Source organism: Limulus polyphemus, unplaced genomic scaffold, assembly GCF_000517525.1.
Source record: "Limulus polyphemus unplaced genomic scaffold, Limulus_polyphemus-2.1.2 Scaffold1544, whole genome shotgun sequence".
NCBI lineage: Eukaryota > Metazoa > Arthropoda > Merostomata > Xiphosura > Limulidae > Limulus > Limulus polyphemus.
In genome coordinates, this window is record NW_013667154.1 from 207,589 (window position 1) to 230,085 (window position 22,497).

General features: G+C 35.5%; 1 protein-coding gene across 4 annotated transcripts in view; it reads right to left on the reverse strand.

The window, feature by feature from the left end:
• The window catches only part of LOC106464027 (protein phosphatase 1K, mitochondrial-like), a 63,775-nt gene extending 41,590 nt beyond the window's left edge, over positions 1–22,185 (reverse strand). Inside the window, exons 1-2 of one of the 4 annotated variants that reach the window (XM_013924135.2) lie at positions 21,868–22,185; positions 8,324–8,629 (exon numbers count right to left, since the gene is read on the reverse strand). In XM_013924135.2, coding sequence (XP_013779589.1) covers positions 8,324–8,628 — 305 coding nt within the window. In that variant the 5' untranslated portion in view covers position 8,629; positions 21,868–22,185. Of the gene's footprint in view, positions 1–8,323; positions 8,630–9,614; positions 9,637–21,174; positions 21,315–21,404; positions 21,534–21,867 lie in introns of those variants that run through there. The other 3 variants (XM_013924137.2, XM_022391675.1, XM_022391676.1) reach the window with 3 other exon arrangements.
• Between the last annotated feature and the right edge of the window lie 312 nt (positions 22,186–22,497).

Genomic DNA, 22,497 nt, shown 5'->3' on the forward strand with positions numbered 1-22,497 from the left:
GTTGAGACAAGAGTTGGAGAAAACATCAAGACATACTTAGTGACTTGTGAGCTCCACTCGCCACTGCAATCCTCAATTAAATAAATTTGGTGTAATCAGCAGTATAGTCAAAACTCCAACGACTAGCCCTAAAGGCACTGCCCGTTACACTGGCATGAATTATCCACCTATTTGCTAATCACCAGTGAATTTTTCAAGGTGTTCTCAAACCACAGAATAAAACAATAAATAAAAAAAGATTATTTAGCTTTTTTATGTTATGATGTAAAATATGTAAAAAGGAAAAATTATAGTTACTAGTTACACAACAAAATTTAGAAGCTCAAGAGATATAAACAAAGCAGCAACATAGGGTTTTGTCAGCATCTCTAAAATATGAGAAATATAGTATGGTTGGAATACTGTTATTATACACTCTTCTAATTCTTGAAACTCCCTGAGGAACTAGGTTAAGAATGAACTGTTTTAAAAATATACTAGGCTAAATTCTAATGTCATATGACAAATATAATTGTAATCATTCTTATAAAAGGCACACACCATAACAATTGTTAAGCCTGAAAATATCTAGCTATAGCAGATATGAAAAATTAATAAATTTTTCTGTAGAAAAGTGTTAGACCTGGAGATACGGAGATTTAACATGGAACACAAGGAAAGTGGTTCCAACAGAGGTAAAGTGAAGGAATGGAGGACCACATAAATATTCCAGTCTAGGAGAATAGGCCATCTGGGGGGGACAACGAATTCGAAAGGAATGTATTAACATGGTAAGGATAGGGGAAGCAAAAACTTGACGGTATCGGGAAAAATGAAAGGTATGAGATAACGCAGCCTGATATCCCAAGAGCAAGGAGACCAAAGACCCCCAGTCAAAATGTCATGTAAGAAACTCTGTCACTTGACCTACAGTAAATCAGTTAGCTGGAAATCCCGAATCGCAGATCAACTGTGGAACAGTTTCCATTTGTGCTGATACACCTCCATTGAAGAAGGGTATATGTAACAAGCTAAAAGGAAAGCTACTCGATGGGAGAAACCTGATCTCCTTACCAAGGATAAAAGCCAGGCATGAAGACGAAGGATATGAATGGCTGAATGTAGAACCAGTGACTGAGATTGACAAAGATGGGAGGGACACAAAAGAAGAGGTACTGGAGGGAAAAGTTGGAGTTGTTGTAATTGTTTAAACCACGGTTGAGTTGGCCATTAAGGAGTAATCAGAAGGACTCGACATGGAGTGGTATGGATGAGAAAGATCACCCAATGAAGTAATCAGATAGGAGGATAAACATAAAGGAATTTGTAGGACCAATCCGGGCTGAAAGTATTGACAAACAGAGCCCGAGGATGAGGTACCAGGGACCAACAGAGGGGTACTTGTGATTGAGGTACGTGACAAATGCTTCTACATCGGGAAAACCCCACCAATCGCAAAGCCACTGGAAAACAAGTGAATCTAAAGACCACTCCATCAAATATATTTGGTTGGGGTGGGAAAGATGATCTGCTACAAGACTGAAAGCATCCAGAATGGGACACACAATGAATGTGGTGTGTGGGGATGCAATACAGTAGATCTAACATTTGAAAACAGAGAGATGTCAACAGAATCCAGTTCAGAATGAGCCAGAAGAAGCCAGTCGTCGATATAATGGTGAAAGTGCAACCCCAGAGCATGAAGATGGTGAGCAAAAGCTCTGACCATCCAACAGAAAATATAAGGGGTGGAAGCAAGCCTGAAGGGTCGGGGTGTGAAATTGATAAGCCATTTTGTGAGAGACGAATTTAATTGATATAGGGATGTGGAAATAAGCATTGGCGACATCCATCTTGGTCATCCATAAGCTTAGAGAAAACACCATAGCATGAGAAATGACTCCATGGTAAAATGGGGTAGTTGAATGAAGTGACTGAAGCAGGACAAATTGATGACAGGCCTTCAGCTTCCAGTGTTTTGAGAAGAGTCTGGAATAAAATCCTGGTGAAGGATATAGAACAGGTTCAATGGCCTACTGAGATAGTAGTTCCTGAACTGCCTCTGACAGATGCTGGCTGGTCATGGAATCCTGACGAAGAGGGAAGGATACAGGTATTGGAAACATGAGAGATGGGAAAGAACAGGATCATGAATCCTTCCGATAAAACTTGATCCTTGACAAAAGGACATCAGTGATGAAGAAAATTGGCAAGCTGAGCTCCCACTGGATGTTGGAGATGTGACAAGCATCGTCAAAGAAAATGAGAAGACGAGGCACCCTGAGAACGGACTGGTAAGAGTTGGGAATGGAAGGGATGGGATGAGAAATGGTAACAGGTGCCATACTGGGCTCTGACTGAGACAAATGGGCAACAAGGTTGGAAAGGGCAGACTGTTGTACTGATGCAAATTATGATTCCAAAGATACAGGAATCATGTCAAAAACATACTGCTCAAGAAATGGGCCCATACGTAAAACCCAAAGATAAGATTATGGTAATTGGACGCGAGTTAAGGTCACATCATTACCTAGAAGGTCCCAACAACAGAGAAACCATGTATGTAAAGCCAGAGCTGAAGACAACAAACGAGCCAATGTGGAAGAAAGAAGGGAGAGGATGTACCCAGAAAATCCCTCAGGATTTTGGTGGATAGCCTCAGAGAGGAGATGAAAGGTAGAGAGATACCATAAGAGTTGTGAAGGTAAGACAAGGCAGGAAAATTGGGCATGGGTCAGACTTACAGGAGATTTGGAGGCACACACCAAACAGGCAAAATGGAACCTAACAATTGCTGGTCCAGAAAAGAACAGTCTGCACGATGATAGGCAAGAGCAAACTGATCCAAAGCCAGTGAGGCGAGGCATGATAATTCTGTAACTTAATTGTGAGGCAAATTGGTCAGCATGTGTCTGAATATCTGGGAAGGGGGGGGGGGACCAAATAGGGATGGGAAGATTGGTCATGTAGTAAGGAAGGGTGTAGTTCATAGGAAATAGGGGAAAGCGATAAAACCTCACATACCTGAGAAACAAAATTCAAAAATACCATATTAGGCCTAACTGACTCCTCAGGTGGGGTGTGGGAAGGCACGGAAAATGGAATCAGGTGATCCAAGTCCTCATCCATCTGAACAAGCTGAGCTTGTTCAGGAAGAAGTGGGGCGAGGTCCAGAGACAGAGGTTGACTCCTGGCAAATAAATGCAAATAAATCTCCCACGGGGTTGTCCACACCTGAGTTCTGAGACACAGCACTAGTCACAGGTGTGACCCCGGAAGTGGTAACATGAACTTCAGAATTCATAATGAAGAAGAGTCAACAATTAATCAAAAGTATAAATAACAATGCAACTGTAATAAACTGGGATTAAAGTTAAGTTAAGAACCAGTCTTAATAGAAACTAGAAGAGAAAATAAATGAAGATATCTTCGTGAGTATGCTACAGACAAATGTGAAACTTTAAACAATCAAAAAGGTACACATCCAAACACAAGTGCTGCCAAACGAAAAGTTACAGTTCGGTAAAGGCATATAGAGGGAATCATATGCAGCACATGAGTATGTCATGCTCCTATTGGTGGAGAAGTGACACATGATGATTTACATGAGAGACATGTTGGAATCATTCAATTCCAATTAGGGGGAGCAGAAGGCTTGTGGCATGCATAAAGAAATAATTTGCATATATAGGACAGCACTGGACAAGAATAGCTAATCTTGAGAGAAGAGAGAAGTACCATATCAAAATGCCATATCTGGTACATGATGCAAAAGAATAACTATCACACCTGTGTCTGTATGCCATACACAAGTGTTTGCTTTAACTGGTGATTTTCTAAGAACAAATGAGATATGCCAGATAATGCATGTGTTTGCTTCTTCATGTGTGTAATCTAACTCAGGAACATGTACTGTGTTCACTTTACCATTGCCTCCCTCAAACTTCCACCCGTTACCTATTAAACCCACTAACAATTTGAAAAACCCAACTGTTTTACTATAAGAGTCGTTCTTCCACTCCTCAATCAGAAAATTCAACAATGAAGTTTTGATCCTTGTGAAAGAAAGAGCATCATGAAAGTTAAAAACCTTTTTGACTGGACTGGTAATGGTTATGCCATCTTTACTTTCATCCCTCTTTTCTCTCTCAACATCCTTTATTGAGGGTGTTTTGTACTCGTCACACACAAAGTGGACGATTAACACTGACTTGGCTAATCTTCCATATGTTGATGGGATACTGCATGAAGGATTAGAAAAATCCTTTTGATAGTATAAAAGAAAATGCTGCCAGTATCCTTCCTCCTTGTCATAGTACACTTCTTGAGAAAATCAAGACAAAAAAAAACTTTGTAGCAGCTAAGTGGAAGCATGCAAATACACAAAATTTGAATGAGTGGGATCCAAAGAGGTCTGGGTGGTATGAAGAAGATTGCATGTATGGATCAGGTGGTTCGGTGGCTCACAGATGCCTGAAGAATTGATGTCTCATTTAGAGGACATTTCACATGTTACAGAGACAGACAATAATGACATTGTGGACCAGATTTATGATTCTGAGAGTGATGAGACTGTATTTTAAGATGCAGATGATGAGTAATGAGTGAAATATGAGTAAACTGGGAACGAATAAACATTGGATTGTACAAATAAACATAATTTGTGTTTTTTTAAGAGATGTGAAGTCAAATAGGATAGTCCATGCTCTTTTTATTAATGCAAGCTATGGCACAAGCACTGACAAGTGAGATTTGCACTATTTCATTCTTTGCTTTAATCACACTGCTTCATTGAATAAATTGGAATGTAATAAAGATACAGAATGATAAATAGTGGATGAGTGTTTCACTTCATTGAGTAAATCATTGTTCAATATCATATAATAATTTTATATGGTAATCACTTGAAATATGCAATCAAATGACTGTTTACAGGAAAACCACAAAACAAGGCTAAACTAAGAAACAGCCTCTGCTGCCTTGAGGGTAGGTTTGACATTTTTTCTATAAAATGAAACCACTTCACTTAGAGCTTTATAAAATATCTAATTTTAAAGGCAAAAGATAGGTCTTTACACTGAGTATTAATATAATACCACACAGGTAAAATATTTTTTTGAAGAAAACTATTATGAATGATTTTGTAAGATGTAAAAAAAAATCCTGAAAGCAAGACATAAAAATTAGACTTAACCCTTCCCCACTACCATAATACCCAACTGATTTCATTGCAACTATATTTATTTTGAAGATAATCATTGTAACTTTAAGAAAAAGTATCATTTGTATTATATCTACAGATGTATAATAAATATTAAGAACATGGTAATACCAAAAAATTCTTTATTACTGATGTTTCAGAATTTCCTTAAAATTCCATCATCAGCATTAATATCTCCAAAGAAAAAGTTATTTCACAATTTTCGACCTACAAAAAACAACATTACCATTGAGTGAGTTTTTGTATTCAATCAAAACTTTAGAAGGAACAGATTTAAACACTGTTAAGAAAAACTATTATAGAGAAAGGATTAAGTATAAATATAAGCACTGTATTTTTAAAATAATAATAAATATCAAATAAAAAAAACATTAATGACAACAGCGAGCAGTTGATATTATTACTTAGTGTTGAGTGATCATTGAAAATGGAAAGGCTTTCTTTAATAAAGAGTTCGTAATCTGTGGTTCCAGAGTCGAGAATTTTAAAGTTTTCTAGAAGTATGGGGTGGTTGTTATTCTCACTGTACAATCAAATGCAAGACTCTGGTGGATTATTTAGCTTATATCTGCTTCTTGCTGAAATGCCCATGTGCTCATGTGTATATATTTGTAGGTGATGTGTAGTTTTACCAATATAGGTAGCTTTACAGCAACCACAAGTGTATTGATATACGACCCACAAGCACATAAGAATGTGTAGAGCATCTTTGGTTTTAAACATATTTTTAATTCTAAATGCTGACGTAAATACTAAATGTAGCTTAATTAGTGGGTAATATGTTTTGATTATTTTTTCAATCTAATATTTGAGTTTAAAACTTTGTTTGCCAATGAAAGAAGTAATAACAACTAGTAGATATTTTGAGACAATGTGTATCTTTATGATAGGTTCTATTTTACATGTTAAAAATTTTTGTGTGATAGAGTGCAAGAAATTAAGTGGATAACCATTACTTTGTAATACGTTATGAAGTTTTGAAATGAAGTGAAGACAGAAGTTGTCAGAACAGATATTATACAATCTGTTTAGAAGATTTAAAACAAGGTTATGTTTGAAGGAGTTTGGTATGAAACTGTCAAAATGAGTATATAAGTCAGTAAATGTTTTCTTACGGTAAACAGATGTGGCAAAGAGATTGTTTATTTTGTTTACTTGGACATCTAAAATAGCTAAGTTATTGTTTTCTTCCATTTCACATGTAAAGTTTATACATGGATATTGTGAGTTTAAGTATTCTAAAAACTTCTTGGCATGATCAGTGCTGTGAAAAAGCAGAAAAGTATCATCAACATACCTTCTATATAATACAAGGGGGCAAATATCCAGCCATTAACATTCGTAATAACACAGAAAAATATTTGCAAGGGTTAGACCTAGAGGTGAACCCATCTCCACTCCATCTATCTTATCATAAAGATGACCATTAAAAACAAAGTGATTTTCTTTGAGGGCCAATTTAAGAAGGTGTTCAAATTTTTGTTGGTTAAAGTTAGAGTGCAGAGCATTTTTGGTAGGAAATAATTGTTTAATAATTATTTTAATTGTTTTCTCAAGTGGGATGTTAGTGAATAAAGACTGAATATCAAAGCTGGACATAACGAATTGATTTACATTAGGAAGTTTAGATATCTCTTGAGCAAATGAAAAAGAATCTTTAAAAGTAAACTGATTCTTAGTTAGTGAGCTTATGTAGGTACCAGATATTTAGCAAGCTTGTAGGCATGGCAACCAACAACAGATAGAATAGGTTTGAGGGGTAAACCATTTTTGGGTATTTTCAGTAAGCCACATATAAGACCAGAGGAGGAACCTGTAGGATAAAGTTCTGCACAAGTGGTGTCAGAGATGAACCTATAATTTTAAAAATATTTTAAAGTCTGTTGAAGCTTTTTCTCACGCTTGAGAGTAAACTGAAGCCAATCATTATCGAGGGGTTTAAACCCTGTTCTGTCATTTTAAATATCTTCCATTTTTATCTGGCTGAACAACGACGTTTCGATTACTGGCAAGTTCTTTTAAGGTATAAAATTCAACTGCATAATAGAAGAATGTTTTTTTTTAAGGGGTTGAAGTTCTAGAAGGAGGACAATGCCACATTTTTAAATCTAGTTTTGATAAGGCATTCTATGTTTGGTGTGTTATCTTGTTAAAACTAGGAAAGGATTTAAGAGTTCTGTAGATACATTCAAATGGAAAAAAGGAACTTAAGAAACTAAGTTTATGGGTAGGTAGACAAAACTTTAAACCTTTTGATAGAGCATTTTGAAGCTGTTCACTTAAGGTAAGATCACTAAAATTAAAAACAACATTTTCATGATTTATGTTACTAGATTTTCTCACTGCATAATAGCTCTAGACCCCTATCGTAAGTAAAATACCATTTGCACAGAAGTTTAATAAAATAGAGAGTATAATGAAATAAGGAAAGGTCTGGACTTGTGTCATTCATAACAATGACAATTTAATGAAGTAAACAAAAAATAAAATTTATAAAGTATTAAAAGATTATATACAGCTGACACTTTTTAAATTCTCTTAACTTTGGTAGCATACTGTACGCTGTGAAATTTTGTATATTGGCCTAATTGTTAATAATGTTTTAGAGTGATGTCAGGAATGCTATAACTCAATGTATTTCACAACAGAGAAAGATTCTTGTGGATCTAAAAAGAGTTACATTGTAAAAGTTTTAATTGAAAACCTAAAATGTTTTGTTTTCATGAACAGTTTACTGGGCTCTTCAGTTATATTAAATATTTAAAAAGACAAACTATGCTGTTTGTGTCAGAAGTATGATAATCTTGATGGAAAAACATTATGTTGTTTGGCGTTGATTGCTTTTATTGGTTGGTGTAACAGTTGAGCAGTGACCTCAATGGGCCAAATGACCTTCACTCAACTTGCTTTTTCTTATGTTCTTGCATCCATAAATCATTCCAACAAAAGTCTAAACTAATAACCAAAAACACTGTATACACTATATCACCAAAGTTTATAACTCTAACCAAAAACAATGTTGCAAAAGCTAACATCTACATTTCGACTTTCAAAGCTCAAATCTATTACTATTGCTGTCATATTCAAGTTTAGGTAACTACAAAAGTATGTATGTTCACCTACCACAGTCTATCTTCATTTGTTAGTCTTCTTCCTGTCACAGAAGCAACTCCCACATTTTTAATTGATATTTGGGGTATTGGCTTTCCAAGTTTGATACTTTGCTGCATCAATATTGGAAGATCAATCCTATTATCCCAGGTACCTAATATATCAAAGTTTATATGCTCTTGTCGTTCTCCTTTGTTTTCAGGATCAGACAGCATCCTTGCCAGTGTTCTTGAAGATGCATGATTATAATTTGCTGCATGAATTCTCAAAGATCCTCTCACAAAAATATTTCTAACTTTATGAATCAAAGAACACATCCTTGAAAAGAGAAATTAGAGTATGAGAGTTAACAACAGTGTATCATACTTACAATGCATTTAAATATTGAAAATTAATAACAACTAAGGTTTAGACTTCAGGTTGGTAAAACTATAATACATCAGACTATTATATTGCACTATCAATTTTTCAGAGTTGGAAAGGTGGGAATCAAATCAATATTAAGCTCTTCCAAATATACTACTGTCACAATATTTTGCACAAGCATATTCATTAAGATTTTACCATTATCCCAGACAGTAACTTAGCATACTATTAATGACGGAGTTACACTGGGTTTGAAGACAGTAGTGTGTTGTTTATGGTCATTTCTATTTTTGAGTAGAACATTCTTGGTCTTCTGATTGAAAAAGATGGACTTAGCAGAAAGCAGTTGTATATAAATGGTGTGTGTTAGTGTTTTTTATTAAACACAAAGCTACTCAAAGGGCTATCTGTGCTTTGCACACCATGGGTATCGAAACCTGGTTTGTAGCGGTACAAGTTCGAAGGCATACCACTGTGCCACTGGGGGCTATACATACATAAATGAGGAGAAGATGAAGAGTGTGAGAGAAAGGAAGGTCCTTCAAAATCCCAACTAAACAACTCAATTAATATATATATAATTGAATTTAGCCATCTAGTTCCTAAATAAACATTCACATTTAATTTTGTAAAATTTTATATCACTAAACAACAAATCATTTTTGCATTATTTTGTATTCATCACAAGTTCTTGCTATTGTATGATTTATTCAGGACTATAACAAATTGAACAGCATTTTAGTCAAAACTTCTTTGCAATTATACATGATGGCAGTTAACAATATCAATAATTCTCATGTGTGTATGTTCATATCTTAAACCAACTTATAAAATGGAACATATAATTAATTTAATAATAGTTATGCACTCAAATATAGAATAATGATTAGAAGTTATCATTTTCCTAAACTGAAAATGTATTTCTAAACATACTTACCTCTGCTGACACTAATAGCTATTTCTTGATCTTTGTCTTTGCAATCTAAAGTTGTGTTTGCTTGCTCCAGTCTTTATATACCCCACTCGACTGCCCTTATCAATTTCTACTTTGCCAAACTTTACACTGGCCCTCACACGCCCTCTATGCAGGTAGTGTACATAAGCACCATATACAGACAATAAAATCCCTTTTTCGAGACTTACCACATTCCGGTCACTAACACCGGCTCTTAGTGTGGAGAAAAGGAGGAAGAGTGTCAGCAGAGATGTGTATGTTTGGAAATACATTTTCAGATTAGGAAAATGATAACTTCCAAAACATACATACCTCCACTGACACCAATAGCTAGAATCACACACTCAGTGGTACTCATGAACTATAATAAGTAAAGCTAAGGGGTTTTTTGCCAGTCCCTGCTGATCTTAGAGCTGAATCAGTCGAGATCAGTTTGATTTTAAAAATTAAGGAACATGGTTCACCTGTTGCACTGTCTTTGGAGACCTGATCCTCAGGACTCCCCAAAGCTTATGTTCCCCCCCTTACTTCTACTAGTGGAGCTCGGGAGTCCTAACCACACCCAGTTCCCAGTTGCTGGGGTGGTGGACAGAGGATTTACCTTCTGAGTGTTGAATTTTCTCCAATCTCGGAGAAGAAGGTGAAGTTGGCAACCCTCCTACCTGGGTCCCTGGATGTTTTTTTCCCAGATGTTGGTAGGAGCATGACCAACCTATGCTGGAGCCTACTTGTAAAACCAATCCTAATTTGATGCTTAGGTATCTGGTGGGGGGGGTGCTTGAACCCTCTTATGAACACTGTCAGATCTTATGTTGTTCATGCAGGAGGACCACTATCTCTTCATAAATCTGAACGTGACACGGTCCCATCTTTGGTCCTTGTTGGGACAGTGATCCACATCCTCTCCTTAATTCCATGGGTAGGCAGAATTCTCCTTGCCCACTTGGTGGAGAATGAAGACAACTGTTTGTAAATCCAGACTGGATGAGTTCTGGATTTTGGTGGAGTATGGCATGTGATCCTGTCAATCCAGACCTGGGATGTTGCCTTTTGGACTTATTTAGATTGATCAGAAGGATTGTCCACTTTGATGTTGCTTTATTTCTTTCATTAATCCTTTGGTTTGAAATGCATCATTCTGTGTTTACTGGTAGGGATCCTATCACAAAGATATATATATCTGCAGTCTGACTGCCCTGGCCACCAACATGGGATATGGGTACCATGACTCCTTAAATCCAACCCGAGTTGTGGAACCTCAGCCATTTGGTCAGGGCTGGACCATCATACTGGTATTATATTCCACCCTTCTGAATTTTCTTTAGTTCTGGGTGAAGAGCATACCTGTTCTGGATGTAGTGCGGTGTTCCCCACTTTGATACCACTTCTCGTGACATACATTTGTTCTCTGCAGATGCTTTCTGTATGATCTCTGTCCTTTTCTGGATGGTGATATCATATTACAATATTTCTAATGGACATAAGACCATCTGGATGCAAAGAACACCTCATCTCAACAAAGCCCATTGCAAACAGGAACCGATATAAAGGTTGCTAGTGTGGATTTTAAATACAAGCATACCCAACTGGGCAACACTCACCACTGAGTGGGATCCAAAAAAAAATCAATAGGGACCCTAGTAGAGAAAAGAACAATAACTGTAAATCAGATAAAACATTATTCACCATCCTGTTAAAATCTAGTAGAGGTAGTCAACACAGCCACAAGGAGAAGATGAAGTCACTTTGAAGAGGAAACTGTCAGATCGTGAAGGTAATGAGATATGAACGTGTCAGGAGAAGTCCACATACAGGCCCACAAAATATCTCCCGATAATAAGGATGGAAATGATTAAGAGAACCAATGGAATGAGGAGTGGAAGGAAGGGGCCTTGAGACATGAAGGGATTAACCTGCAGAAGTACAAATGAAAATAAAATAGGGTCTAGCAGCCAAAGACAATTAAGAAGACTGCAAACATAAATCTCAAAGGGCAGAAGAAGGTAAGTGAATACCCTCCAAAAATGCATCACGACTCAACAAGTCCCAGCAACAGACCAACCACGATACCAAGGCAAGTCCTGAAGAGAACAAACGTGTCATAGTAGTGACCAGTAAATGGCCCAGTTCATCATCAAATTGTTGAGGCAATCGGTGATATGCTTCAGACAACCTGTTAAGAGATAATAGGTTCGTACCAGCCACCCCATAGATCCAACCTTTGAGTGTCCAAATATATATTTTCCTGACAATGATATGCCAGGGCATGTTGTTCAGATAAATGAGGGGAGGGGGGGGACATTGTGTTACAAACCTCCCTGTATGCACAGTAATATCAGGAGAAGGAAGAAAAACTAAGTAATCCCCTTGAGAATGATCAGACAAAAAAGCAGGGCAAGACTCAAAAAGCAACTGGTTGCATCTCCAAAACTTCACAAACATGTGTAACTAACTGCAGAAAAAGGGGCAGAAGGTGGCTGATCAGATGAGTCCTCAGGAGAGGAAGCTCTAGTGAAAGAAGGAGCAGGAAACAGGGAGTCTAAATTCTTCCCAGAATATCCCATTTCAGAATGAAAATTCAAATCAGCACCTCCCAGAGAGATACCCCCAGGCTGCATGAAGGACTCGATCTCACCCCAATCAGGTCACAGACAGCTTCCATGGGTCATAGAATGATTAAATCAAAGAAAGTAAACAATTGTTATTAATGAAGTCCAGTGAAATTAGGGTCAGAGCATGGACCTTTGACTTTTCTTCTTTACATTAATGATACTAATAAAGGCATGCATAATTAGTAAGTTTTACTAATTACATTAAATTATTTGGTATTTCCATCTGAATTAAGGACACTGAGATACAACATAATTAATTGGATCAACTGGCAAGTTATACAATTATTTGCAAATTACTACAAATTACCTTTACTTAAAGTAAATGCAAGGTATTACATTTACACTGTCATTTACATTACATACTCAATATAAATAAGATCTCAGTGAATAGCATGACTAAAGAAAACAATCTTAGTATAGTGGTGGTGAAGTCACTCAAGCCATCAAAGCAGTACTCTGTTGCTAATAGTAAAGCTCACTGAATGTTATCATTTTCTTACACTCAAATAGTTACCTTGGCTTACACATCAGCTTTTTTTCAATCTTCCACTGACCTCTAATGCATTGAACTGCACCACTTCTGAAACAGGTTTGCTTTTTGGCCTTAAAGAAGTGTACTGTTATGAAATGGGCAGCATCGAGGCATTGATCTAGCAAAATAAAGACCTCAGAAAACACAGAACTGTGTAAATAATCAACATGAGTCCCATGCAATACTCAACTGTATACGTTTGGCTGGAAACAAACTGACTCTGAAAGGAAAAGAATCATGAGGAGTATAAAGAGGAAAAAATGGACAGTGAGAGGTAACTCCAAACCCCCATGGAAAAAACAGAAAACCAATGGCCAGTTCTCAGAATAATGAAGATGGAGGCATTCATCTAGACATTGCTAGGTATTTCCTCAACACCATTCTTGGAAATATGAGGTGGAAGTGCTCACATAAGATCAAAATCAAGATATACAGCATATGGTGGCTGGGTTAAGTGGTCCTTTAGCAAAATATACACCAACTCTACCCATAAGGAAACACAGTGCTATACTGCAAGCAACCAGAATGACAATAAAGAAGTAAGCAAGCAGCAACCATCACACAAACTTCCAAATTCAACCATAGGAGTTGGGAAGTACAATATTCTAAACCAGGGCTTGTACAGCTGTGTGTAAGCCTCATCTCAACCATAAGAACAGATAATCATCCTGTACCTGGTATTATGAACAGGAAAATAATGATTCTAACTCAACTGTAAAAACAATGAATAGAATCCATGCACCTGGCAGTATAAGGAGAATGCAGAACTCTTGCTCAACTGTAGGAACAAGGCATCGTACATCCCGCAACTGATATTATGAAGTGGATGAAATCCCCTGAGCACAACAGTAGAAGCAGAGAAAGGAAACATCATGGAACTGAAATTACTAAGAATAGGGGCATCTACTGGTCTCAACTGTAAGAATAAGGTGCTATCTAACTGAACAAGGTATTACGAGGAAGATCCAGCATTGCCTGGTCCAGCTCCCAGCAAAATCAGCACACCTGGATTAACCCTTTAACCCTACAGGGGTTAAAGGTAGGAAGGTTTCCAACTTTGCCCTTTTCTCAACTGAGTACAGCAATATGAACTTTATGATATGTGTTCTACACGCAAGATGAAGCCTCCATGGTTCACCAACACAGAGGCTAAGAACTGGGAGTGGCAAGGACTCCCAAACTCCACTCAAGGAAGTGAGGGGTAAAAGGCACTAAGGAGTCTAGAGTAACATCACACTGGAGAAAGTGCAATGGGTGACAGCAAAACCTTATGTTAAAAAGCAGACCATGTCTGATTTATTCAATTGAAGGAGTGGCAGGGATGGGCAGCAATCCCCTTTTGCTTTACTCACGATAGTCCATGAGTGATGGTCTGCCATAGAATTATCAGAATTCTTCACACTGAGAAAGATATATATACATACCACTAGTGATCTTGTGGAACACCCCATCTCGACAGTGTGCATTATAAATGTAAAGATATTCAATGCAGGTTTATAGGAAAGCATAACTGACCAGGCAACACTCACCACTGAGTGGGGTCCCAATGTATAACGAAGCAAAAGGAGGCTCCTGAAAGAAACATAACAGAAAAAGACATACAAGTTAAGAGTCAAACCACTGCTTGTAGGAAGTAGACAAACTCCACCATAGAAGGACACAGCCAGATGGTGTAGGAAGAAATAAGACGTTGACATGAAGCCCAGATTTGGCAAACTCCCGAAAATATCCTGTGGGTTGGAGGCATATCTCAATTCTCAATTGGTAAAAAGATGCAGGTCCAGATGATAAAGTGGAAGAGGAACATCAGCCATAGTATTTCCTCTGTCTAACCACTTAGCAAGGTTGGTTCAAAGGAAAGAAGGAAGGACAACCAGTTGATCCAAGGGATCTGATTGGAAGTTCCATTGATTGTGTATTTCCCACTGAAAGGAATGTATGTGAGCACAACAGTGAGTATATGAGCTTCCAAAGAAGTCCATATCCTAAAAGAGATAGAACCTCTGGAGCTGGAAGACAATGAGAAGATAAGGCCTTGATGCCCAACTGATCCATATTCCAAAGATGAATTAGAAAAAGCTGGGCCAAACTTAGGTTGGAATTGAAGAAAACTCTCAAGTAAACTAGGTACTGTGCAGGGGAAAGGACAGATTTCTCCACTTTGATTAATCATCTCACATGAGCTGCCTCCTCTAGGAGCAAATGGGTGTGGTTGGAATACATCAAATAGGAAGAAGCCAATAGTCCATATAATGATGAAATTGGAATACCAAGGAATGAAGACGTCAAGCAAAGGTCTTGACTAACCAGCTAAAAATGTAAGGAGCCAAGGCCAGCCCTAACAAAAGAGCCAGGAAATGGAAAACACGCCCCTTGTGGACAGAGAGAAGAAAACAACATGAAGATGGAGAGATGGGAACATGAAGGTATGCATCCACCAGTCTTTCATTTTAATAAATACAAGAAAAGCTATAAGTTGCTCTCCTTATAACAAAAACAAAATAAAAAACACAAGGAGTAACAAAACTGAAATTCTAACATGGGTTTATATTGTGACTGTTCAGGAACTGTTAATTTTGTGATGAAAATCTAATTAAAAAATCATTTACAAGACCTTTTAACAAATTTGTAGTCATTTTGTCATAATGTTATGCATACATAAACTTTAAGCTGAAGTTCTTGTGATTTTGCCGCTGATGTCCAAAATAACATTCCTTTCTCCCATAACTAAGAATTGAAGGTTTCAAGCTTTGACTGTACTCATAATAAAAGTTTAAAGTATAGCATAAAAATGTAGCTAATAGTCCATATTTGAATGGTATACAAGTTTGAAGTTCTTAATTTTATAAGGCAATATGAAAAAAAATCTTGAATTTCTCCTATTGCGACAATTGTGAAATTCTCTCTTTTAGCATCCTCTCTTCTCTAATTTACCTACCACCACTCTAACAAGTATGAAATTTAATGTAAATTATTCATTATAATGTCACCACCTCTCAGGCAAAGCATAATTTTCATAGCCTTTAATCTTATTTGGTTACAGAGCAATAAAATAGAAAATCAGACCCCTCTTCCCATGCCCATTTGTTATATCTTCTCTTTCAGAAATTGCCAATAGTTGTCTCTGATGTTCAATATTAAATGCCATATAAACCACTATAAAGCTAACGTTTTCATCAATCAAATAACTTATTGTATTACATTGTTTTCTGTACAGAGAATTGTTAATATTGCTTTGAGTACAAGCTTCATTCCCTCAGGAAACACACTGATTACATTAAATTAATTTGTAATGGCACTTGTCATACAGTTAGAAAGCCTGAAAAATTGTAATAGTTATGAGTTATTATCTGCTTTCAACATGTTATTTATGTTCTTTGGTGCATTATTTAATCAAATAAAAAAATATTTAGTGCAGTACTACCATTTGTATAAAAAAAGAAGGCCCAGGTAAATGCTTTATTTCTTGCTTTTCATGTATATTTTTTATTTATTAAAAATTAAGAGTAACTAAAATGTAAAAATAGGTTTTGCACAAGCACCATCAAATCACATTGGCTACATAATCAAAGGGAATGGAATTCTCATATTTGCTGTTCTGATTATGATATTTTCAATTGTTTTTTTAATCCATTATTGGAACTTTAAGGAGTGCTGTTATTTATACTCCTTGGACAAAGTTAGGAAGTGGGAAAGAGCAGAATCAAGTTTGCACTCCTTAAAAATGAAACTGATATGCTAAGACCTGGAGTGAAAACTCAACAGAAGGACAAAAATCACTCCATGGTGAAAAAAAGAGGATTCAGAAACTGCTTTAGAAAGGAGAGGTCAATGAGGGGTCTTCAATCCCTGGTTTTTTTGGGGACAACAAAAACCTGAGAATAAAAATTTGGTTGAACAGGCAACACTGGTTCAGTGTTCATGACAGAAATGGGAAAATTGAGGATAAGGATGAGAATTTTGAGATGCAAAAATGTGGTTATGCAAAAACAAAGCCATCCTTAAGTCCCTGAGGGAGTACAGGGGGAGACAAACATCTGCAAGCAGCACATCTCTCCCCGACAAATCCTAATAACAAAGCAGCCAAGTATGTTGGAAACAGGCTAATGAAGAGAAACTCACCAAATTCAACCACAGAAGGGATCTGAGGTCTTCTGAAAAATCATTGGAAAATGACAAAAGGTGCAAAGAGGAGAGGTAACATAAAAATGTAAGTAAATATAAGACGAATCCTCAAAAACTGTACCTGTGAAAATGAGACAGAAGTCTCAGGATTAGAACCCCAAAGGAGTAACAGCAGATCTAATTCTTGAGAATCCAAATAAGGATTTGATGAGTGATGAAATACTAAAGCACGTTGGTCAGAAACTTAAGTGGATCAAGGCATACTAACTCCCAAACTTAACTGTGATAAAAACTGCTGTGCATGAACCTCAATCTCAGGTGAAGGGGGAACACCAGATAATCCATGTTAGAGATCTCACACAAAAGGGAAGGAGAGGTATCATAAGAAACAGGAAAAACATTCAAAACATGACAAACTTGGTAATTAATTGAAGGAAAGGAGAAGAAGAACAAACATCCTCCAAAGGTGCAGGACATGGCAGCATGGCAAATGATTAGCAGGAAAAAGGCTGTCTAAATCATCCTTGTCCTGAACAATCTCATCAGACAGCAGAGGCACCAGCCATCTTGGAGAAGAAAACCCCATATAAGAAGCCAACTCCTGACAAACCAAGCCTTGCACCTCCTTGGCAGACATTGATCACGAGGCCTGAATAATAGGAGTTAGTGTATCACGAGTAACAGCAGGAGCCATGGTGATAATCAGGGTATATCACAAGTTCATAATTCACATAAAATTGTGTGAAAATGGTAAGTAAAGTCAGTAACACACAAAAATGTAAGAAATTGCAAAGCAAACTTATTTTTAAAAAACAAATATGAAGAAAGTATAAGAGTTCAGAAAAAAAAAATCGAAAATGTAAAGCACGTGAGAAACACCTCTGACTCATATGGTGCCAATCAAAAAGGTGAGGTTCATGTAAAGTAGTACAGAGGGAGCCAGCTGTTGTACTTCTATTGGTAGAGGGTTGTTGCATGTTCTATACATGTTAAATAAGCAGCTCGAACTTGTGGGGTATAAAGGCTAGCACATAAAGCGAGAAAATTTCTTTTCAATATATTAGAGGCCAATGGAAGATCGATAAAAGCTATTGTGTGAGAGAACAATGCATCGTATCAGAATTTACAGTGTACATAAACATACTGATTAAGAGTCAAAAGAACTAAGAATCTGTCTTTACAAACCAATATTTATAGGCCTCACTTGGAACATTGTATATAATTTGATCTTTTTATCTAAGAAAAGATACTGACTTATTGGAAAGGGTTCACAGCAGGGATATTAGGATGTTTCCAGAGATGTAAGGTTTACCTTATATGGATAAGTGAACTTATTTTCTCTTGAGAAAAGAAGGGTAAAAGGTGATCTTTTACAAGATTATCCAGAGTATCAATACAATAAAGTCTCCCAACTTTTTTATGGTGCTATTTTGTCTAAACAATATGACATGACATTTAACTTTTAAGAATAAGGGGCCTGTTGGTCCAACAAGGTTGTTGATCTACAAAACTAAACTCTAAAAAAGTAATAATAATGAAAAATAATAAAACAACCCTTAAAGACAGCCTTTATTATTTAAATATTTAACATGCCTACCCTTAAACTCCTTTAAATCTGCTACATCCACCACATCTGAATGTAACTCTTCCTAAAGGTCAACCATCATCACCATTAAATATAAACAAAAAGATGACACATTGACACTATCACTTCTCATAACAATCTTAAACACATAAATCATATCACATCTAAGATCTCTTTTCTTCAAGTAAAAATAATTTTTGACCAACACAATGAAATTATAACCTCTTTAGATTTATATTCAATATTCCTGAAAATATAACCTACAATTCTTTTTTTTTCCCATCAACAGTAACAGCACACACTGCTTGGATGGTTTAAGACACTGATATACAAAAAAACACCACAATATTTTTCTTCTATAATAATGTTAAGATTATTCCAATCAAAATTATAACTTAAATTATGATTACCTTAATGCACTACTTTACATTTATTACAATTAAAAAACATCTGTCATTCATTCACCCAACTCAACAAATCATTTATTAAGCCAGTAGCATCATCTTCACAGCCAAAAATACCAAAGACCTTAATATCATGAGCAAATTTAAGCAATTTATTGTCATTTCTTCATCTATATCACTGATATAAAACAAAGAGATGTCCTAACACTGAGCCAAAGAGCTTATAATGTTTTTATCATGCCTCTAGTGTGGCACCTTAACAAGTGCTTTCTGAAAATCCAGATACAATAAATACACATCTTTACCTTCATCTACCTAAGTAGTAATAAGGGGCACAACCAGGGGGTAAAATGACCTCTCCCCAATATTCTAAAATGACTATATGGTCCATTATCTTCTGAATCTTTTTCATAAACATTTGACTTTCAAGCAAATCACTTAAAATGTTAAATGCTCTGGGTTGAAAAAAAGGTTCACATTTTTTGGAAAAAAGTTCCTCCCCCCACCTTCACTCTTAAAAAATGTCAAAATATTAGTTAGATAAGATATTCCCCAACTGAAACCATGTTGACTATCTAACAGAATTTTATTAAACTTTGTTAGATTAGTTTGCAAAGCATTTTTTATCACACTTTCCATCACTGATGTAAGACTAATAAGCCTATAAATACCTGGGCTATTTCTATCACCACCATTGAAAAGAGGAGTGACATAAGTCAACTTCTAATCATCTGTAACTTGCTCACTGTTAACGGACTTATAAAAATAGTAGCATGTGGCTAAAATATGTAATCCTTAATTTCCTTTAAAACCCCCAGGGAAATATTATCTAGTCAAAAAGCCTTAACTGTTATCATTCTTTAAGCTTCACAATTTTTTCTGTAAAAGATGTGATCATCTTGTTCAATCATGTTACCATCTGACAACTGTTCAGGATGAGGATTACTGCTCAACCCTCAATTGGTTGTGTGGGTTCATTATGACCACATGCAATTTCTTTAATTAATTAGTATGTGATAGATGGCACTTCACTTAGCCCCACCTTCCTTAATTGTGTGTCTGTCCATGTTGCAGTCTTCACCAGTGTTCTGCAGTTGTAGGTTTTTGCAAAATTATAGATTGGGGTCATATTTATCCCAAGTGACTACTTGGGTTATAATTTTTTGCAAAGTCAGTTTTTTCCTGTAATTTTAATTTACTTGATTTTATGGGTTTTTTTAGTTTATGGCTAAAAGATGTCTTTTTATTCTGTATCTCTTCTTTTCTGGCATTTCTCTTTTTAATTGTTTATTTTAGATTATATCTAATTACTTCTTGTATATCTTCATATTGCCACTTTGGCTTTTATTTTATCCAGATGGCTAAAAAAGGACTTACCACCACTGCAATACATTTTAATATTGTAAACTATAATCTAAAGCTTTCAATACTCTGTTTTGCTTACAAATAAGTGTTTGGACAAAAAAATATGAGAGTTTGAGCTTCATATTAATATCAATATCACATTATGGTCATAATGACTCCATGTGACCACATATATTTCATTTTACCACACGACTAATTGAGGGTTAAATCTTCATTAGTAAAAACTGAAGAAAAGCAACTTAGCCATCTCATAATCATCAGTGACTTGTGGGACAAAAGATAGATTTTAATGCTATTTTTGTACACCTCTGATTCTGAATATATGATGAACAAATTAAGATTGTGAAAAATAAAATCTGCAGTTTACATGATTTCTATCATAAATTTTAAGCCAATTCAATTCCACTTTATTGTTAACCTAATAATAATATATTAATATGGATAATGAAATGGTATTCATAAATGTGACACAAGTTTCTCAAGAGAAACTTTTTTTTGAACAATAATATCTCTACAATTGGTATCAAAAGGTTTAAAAATTCTTGTTCAGTGATAATAAATGAAATTGTCTTTTTAATTTAAACATATTAAGTGGTATAAAATTAATACCAAGTGTCTCTTAGTTTTAAATTTATAAATTATATTGATCATTTACTAGCTAAGATCTTAGCAACAAAGCTTTAAAAACAAAATTAGCATTAAACACTTGTAAGTTGTATTCCCAAGGAAAGAATATTTGACAGTTATGTTAATAATTAATATAACATAAGAGTTTAAAACCCCATTAATTACCAACCTTATTCATCTACCATTTACACAAAATTTTCCATGGGTAGTTTATCTAAGTCCTTAACGCCTAACGGCTTTAATAGTTTAATTTTTAAATTAAACTTTTAAAAAGTGATATTAATCAGGGCACCTTTAGGCTCTAGTTTTTCTGTTGGTTGTTTTTATATGCTCCAGAAAAAAAAACAAAATCAAGTACAAATCTTTGAATATATATTCAGATTATTTCATGCTTTAGCATTCATATTTCAATTCAAACCAGAAAAAAAATGTTCATAAGACTAGCTCGTTTACGATTGTGAACTTTCTAAAGTAAACTGTAAATGACAGGAACTAATCCCAATATTTCAAATGGTTCCTTACAATTTTGTGCAGTGTGACAATAATCGCTGTAAATGTAACTATGCTTCACCCTACGAAACCAGTACTTAAATTTTAAAATGTGTTTATAGCCAAAATAAAAAATAACGTTAGGGTAAAACTTAAAATATTTCAATGCCTCTCATCAAATAGCTAGACTACGAATTATTTCTACTATGTTAATTATACTTTTATAGCGTTATTTCAATGGGAAATTTGTAACGAATGGGTCAACCTATCATAAATTGCATTTTAGATGAAATTAAAGAAAAATTAAAATGGATTTCGTACGGTGAAATATACAGTATACAAAAGTTTAAATGATTTTCGTGTTAAATTCGTTAAAAAAAAGAGAGCAAGAAATTATGAACTATTTTTCTTGTGAACGCGGGTATTGATAGATCATGTTTGAAACTTTGAATCTCATTAGTAGCAATAATTATGTTCTAGTTAGTTTACAACTCACCTGTGATAGTTGTATGTATCATAAGTACAGGAATGACTGCAAAAGTGGAAGAGCCAAATGTGCGAGTCTCAGTCCATGTTTATTTGATTCAATGTCACAAAATTGCCACATTGTATGCCACTCTGAAATTATATCAACTTAATAAAATGAACAATATTTTATATATATAATGTAACCATACATTATATACATTGCTTAGAAATTATTTTATTCATTTCTGCAAACATAAACACTCCACCTCTTTTTTCTAGCGTAATATCTCCCTTTACTTGGCACGTCACCAATACTTTTTCAAAGATCAGCGCCCGAACTGTGCCGGAATACCAATAACATGAAATATATTACAGTTCCGTACCGCATACGTGTTTAAGAATTGTCAATACTTATTTTTTCTGCCTTTCTTGTACATTGTTGAAAAAGCACATATTATTGCCCTAACTTATGAATGACACAAACGAAAATTTATGTTATAATATGTCAACTATACTATATCTCAGTGGTGGGATTCAAATATTTTAACAACAGGTTCTCTCACTAGCAGCATGTAAAAATATTAGATATTAAAAAAAAGGAGGGGACAGAAAGCCCCCCCCCCATCACTGAGAAAATAATGTTACGTCTCCGTTTGTT